General features: G+C 32.6%; 1 protein-coding gene across 1 annotated transcript; it reads right to left on the reverse strand.

Moving 5' to 3' along the window:
• Window positions 1-389: 389 nt before the first annotated feature.
• LOC108118343 (vacuolar protein sorting-associated protein 11 homolog) lies at window positions 390-3,326 on the reverse strand. The gene has a single exon (XM_017230986.2). The coding sequence runs from the start codon at window positions 2,966-2,968 to the stop codon at window positions 524-526; it is 2,445 nt and encodes an 814-aa protein (XP_017086475.2). The 5' UTR covers window positions 2,969-3,326; the 3' UTR covers window positions 390-523.
• Window positions 3,327-5,327: the final 2,001 nt, after the last annotated feature.

Here is a 5,327-nt window from a genome sequence, read left to right on the forward strand (position 1 = left end):
ATTTATTTGAGCACCCCTGCCAGAAAGCATGTCGCCAAACCGTTCGGTGCATGCTTTCGATAAAACTCGCAACTATTGACACACATTGTTCGGTTATTTTATGGGCTTTTTAAAGGTTCATGGATCGTGCGGGATTCCGGAGAAGGTATGGTTCGACAACGCGACCAGTCGAATTTCCCCTCCCTCATAACTGTTATGTCGTAGCATGTAAGAAAAGTGTGAAATAAAAAACAAGTTACTGAACAAACTACCTCTCGTTTTATATCCCCGAAACTTTAAATAAAATAAATCCCTGTAAATCACAATTGTTTGCGTTGTCAATATAAACTAATATAAATTTTTACTCACACATACAAACTCAAGTAATGAATTCAACAAGTTCAGCATTCTACAATATATTTATTTATTATAATTGTAATTACTATTTTTATGAAATAATATTGAATAACCAACAGATCAACGATACAATAATACCGAAATTTTTGGGTCAGTCATATGTGCTTCGATTTTCAAAGTTTTAAAATCACTTATCAGCTTCAAGTTTCTTGGCTCCTATAGCAACTACTTTCGAAATTACTGAAATAATATTTGCAGAATCCGAGTGTAAGAATATTTCTTTTTTTTTTTTCAAATAATTCATGTTTGCTTTGCATACAATACATATAAAGTCTTTATGACGTTTTGAGGAAGCGTAGTTAAGACATTCTTTATGAAAAGAATGTTGACAAACAAAATAAATGGAACGCATTTTCAAAGTTTCACAACAAATGCCACATGTATCATTTCGAAATTGTATTGGATTGTTTGTATAGAGAGAGAGTATAAAAGCAGTTCTCCTAATTTTATTCTTGTAATATTCCATTAACTTTTCTTCATTTGCTGAGTACACTACATCACGAACATCTTTTTCCATAAATATAGGTTTTATTTTTAGTGTTTTTATCTCATCATGATGGCAAACACTTTTTAGCATCATAAGAAATGATCTTTTACTTATATTCAAATTATAATCCACGTCTATATTATTTTTCATAAGGGTATGTATACATTTATGTACTGTTTTTCTATTCAACATGTTAGCATTCTGTTGATGGTTATGCATTTCATGTATTCTATTTAAAAACGAATTAAGTCTGCATACAATTAAAAACTTATCTGTACGCAAGCACTCTTTTTTTAAAAAATCTAAAACTAGTTTGGGAGCAACCTTACTTTCTTGCAAGAGTGAAAGATATAGAACACATAAATAAAAATATAACCTTTCATCACATAGTGGAAACGTTTCAATGATGGTACCCAAAATTTTGGCGCAGTATTCGTTATGATCTGGTAAAATGGAAAAAAAAGAAAGAATACATTCTGAATTTTTTACATTCTCCGATTTTATATTATCCAAATATATAGAGGAATCTACCGTTAGGTTTTCTGGTCCATATTGTAAAAATCTATTCAATATATGATCTGCTTTAGCTTTGCTCTGATTTTTAAGAGTACACTCGAAATAAAGTTTTGACAATTTTGAAAGATGTTTTAATTCAGGGAGGGGTTCAAATCGATCACTTAACAGCTGAATTTCCTGCTTAATCCGCTTACGAGTAGTACAGCATTCAATAAGGTCTGTAAGGTTGGAATTCGGATATATTTTTTTCAACTCAGTTAAGTAGTCTGTTAGGTAACTGTTGTGTTTGGAATCTAAAAGTTTTGAAATTACATCATATGGTTTAGTAAAACCAATTGTTTTAATAAACTCTTGAACTGCTGTACTAATGTCGCCTTTCAGCAGTAAATTATTTCCGAACTGAAAATGTACCATAGCAGCTTCTGGAGAGAAAGTACACCCTTCTTGATGTAACAACCTCAAAGCAACGTCATACATATTATTTTCATTTAGAAGTTTAATTTTGTTACACACATTGATCTCTTTTAAAACAAATACGTTTTCAGTATTTTTGACACTAGAATTGGTTATGATATAGCAAAAATCATTTTCATAAATGATAGAAGACAAGTTTTGAAATTGGTTTTGAAAAACTATTATTTTGTTTTCAGTATCTAATGCAATTAAAGTTGACAAGCTTTCCTTTAAGTTTGACTTTCCGGTGGAGACAATGAGGGTATGACCTATCCAAGCAAGGTGTTTCTTTGTGCCTTTGATGGCAAACAAAGGACCTCTTCCCTCAGAGGTGTAGCAATATATAGCGTCTCCCCGTCCCACTACCAACATCGAATAATCAAAACAGCCGACAGAAGCCCTGCGCATTATGCTGCAATGATTGATATTTTTTTTATCATCGTCGAGGGTAAATTTGTGCTCCATCATGCTTTTTTCTTTTAACACGAAACAATAAACTCCTATAAAACATGTTATAAACATGAGATGAATGGGCATATCCGGTTGTTCGGCCTTAAAGTCGAAATGTATTCCTTTTATTGCGTACTCAGAAACAGTATGTTGGCGAATATCTGGAGAAAATAGCTTGTTTATTCTACCGTAATGCAACAGAATATTACCATTCTCGAAACCAACGGCAAGCGCAAGCAATTTATCATCAATGGATTCTGCATTAATACAAGAAGGAGTACTTGCCCCTTGAAAATATGCAGATGCAATTATTGGAGCTCCTTGCTTTCTAGTTAACCTTCCTAGGTCGTAAATATTAATGTGAATCCCATACTTATTTGTTAGGGAGGCAGTCGCTAGCCAGTTATTAGATGCCATGGAACATAGAGTGATAACTGACCGTGTGGGTTGGGAATTAAAAGAAATACATTCCCAATTTGATAGGTATATTAAAATATTTCCTTTTTTATCGCATATTACTAAGTTGGTTTTTATATCCGCTGTACTGGATTTGTATTCGTTAAAGCAGTAGGAAGATATTTCTGAAGTAATCGGAAATTGTATGTATGGTAATTTACTAATATCAAAAAGATTCACTTTTTTCCATTCCAGAACATTCCTATCCATTTTACAATATTTAATTTTAATGGTTTGTTTTTTATTTGATTTTATTATTGTAACTTGGCAAGAATATTGTATTCGTTAAATTAAATTATTTTAGTGTATTGAATTAAAAAAATTGCAATTCCACATACAATGTATGTACGTCAGACGTACGAGACTGGATAAGTCGAATAAGTAATATAATATAAACGCTGTAAAGTGCACAAAACTTTAGATCGGTCACGGTAGCGGCACACACTTAGCAGCGCTAGTGGAACAGTGCAGTTTGTAACATCGAGCCTTTTTTGTAATTTTTAAATATTTACTTTTACTATTACTATTTAAATGCTAAGCTATAGAAAAGTGTCAGCTGGAATGGATGATTTTATTTTTATTCTTTGGGAAGTGATCAAAAATAATATTTAAGACACAAATATTAAAAAAAATAAAGTACAAGTGTTATGAGTAGGTTAAAATAATTAAATTGCATTAAGCGTTAATTGAGGTCTCTTATCTAAAGCTTACGTTAAAAAAAGTTTTTAGAAATATCTTATTACAATAATTTACCAGCAAGCTACGACGCCATTAGAGCAGACTTTTTAAATATAGAGTTTCGCAAATCATCATTTGATCAAAGATACAAAATATTTGATTCTTCTAAATTCTTATTGACCTATTGCATTAGCTATAGCTTTTACGCCTTGATCTGCATGAGCTGCTGCATAATGAAAATTCAAATCATTTTTATGGATAAACTAAAAAAGATAACTAAAAAATTTAAACGCAATATTTTCGGTATTTTCTAAAATAAAAACAAAAAAGGTACAACATTTACAGTATATTTATGCCACAGCTTATTTTATACAGTTCATTTGGGGTAACAATATTTTTATTAGTATTTTTCTTTTTCCGTTTTAATGCTTTTGACGAGACGAAAGATGAGTTCCCATTGAAGACGAAAAGGGGAACCAACTCCATCAAAAAACAAAAAGATTTTTCACAAAAACATTTACATACATATATCTACTCAATGAAACGGCTGTCAGCTAAAAACTGCAAGTCCAAAATGGCCGAAACTTGGGTAGCTGTTGTAGGATGCACAACTACATTGACTAGGTTTCATCGACGAGCGACATCGTATGAAACTTTTTGGTTTTTGTATCTTGGCATGGGCGATCGCTTTTCGTTCTACAAAACTATCCGATGTATTTAACAGGCGTTGTCAAGTGCTAAGCTATCTAGAAAATGTCCTCATGTGGTGATTGCATCAGCCTAATCACTAGACTTAATTTGTATAGAGAATTTTTGAAAATCTTTGAACCAGGCTATTCGTATGAGGAAGTTTTCAACTGCGGCATAAAAAATACTAAAAGTTATGTTTTTGCTTTGTACCTTTTTTTGTTTTTTATGTCTAAGAAGTGGTTTATAGTTATTAAATATATTATTATAAATACCTAAAATATTGCGCTTAAATTTTTGACTTATCTTTCTTAGTGGCAATAACGATTTAAACTTTCACTTTTCGGATCCGCGAAATAAGCTGCGAGTTCGTTTGGGAAGAATCTATTTGTCCCTATCTATTTGTCTCTTTGACTTCCTGTCTGTCTTTGTATCCCGGCCTGGTTATATGTCTGACTGTTGGTATACGTATATATTTATCTGTCAGTCTGTCTGTCTCTGTTTCTATCTGTCTTTCTGGCTATAGGAATGCCTGCAAGTCTGTCTGTTTGACGGTATTATTGTATGCCTGCCTGTCTGTCTGCCTATCTACTTGTCTTTCAAGTATTTATGAATGACAATCCTCATTTGACAAGCTTGAATGAGATAATCACCCTCTCACTTCCAAAATGCTTTCGTCAGTCTGCTATTTGACTTTCTGACTATTTTCTAGCCTTTCTGTAAGTCTGTCTGTATAACTGTCTGTCCCTCTGTATGTATGTCTTTTTTATTGTATGTCTACCTGTACCATCTGCCTGTGTGTTTGTCTTTGTCTGTCTTACTGTCTGCCAACCCTTCTGAATTTTTTTTTTTAACTCTGTCTGTCTTACTGCCTTTATGTCTGTCTGTTTATCTAGCTTATCTAATGTCTACCTGACAGGGTAAATCCCTGGCTGTCTATCTTTTTGTCGGTCGGTCTGCTTATATGTCTATATGTTAGTCTGTTTATCTCTATGTCTTTCTGTCTGTTTGTCTTTCTGTTTATCTGTCTATCTGTTTCTGACTATTTCCTTATCTGTCTGTAAGTCATCGTGTCTACCTAACTGTCAGTATGTCTTGGTAATATTATTACCTGTCTGTTTGTCTGCCTATCTGTTTGTCTGTCTATCTGTCTGCCTGACTGCCTAATGTTTTTTTTTGGATAATTTATTTTGTATATATTTAG

This window comes from Drosophila eugracilis, unplaced genomic scaffold, assembly GCF_018153835.1.
Source record: "Drosophila eugracilis isolate 14026-0451.02 unplaced genomic scaffold, ASM1815383v1 contig_1005, whole genome shotgun sequence".
NCBI lineage: Eukaryota > Metazoa > Arthropoda > Insecta > Diptera > Drosophilidae > Drosophila > Drosophila eugracilis.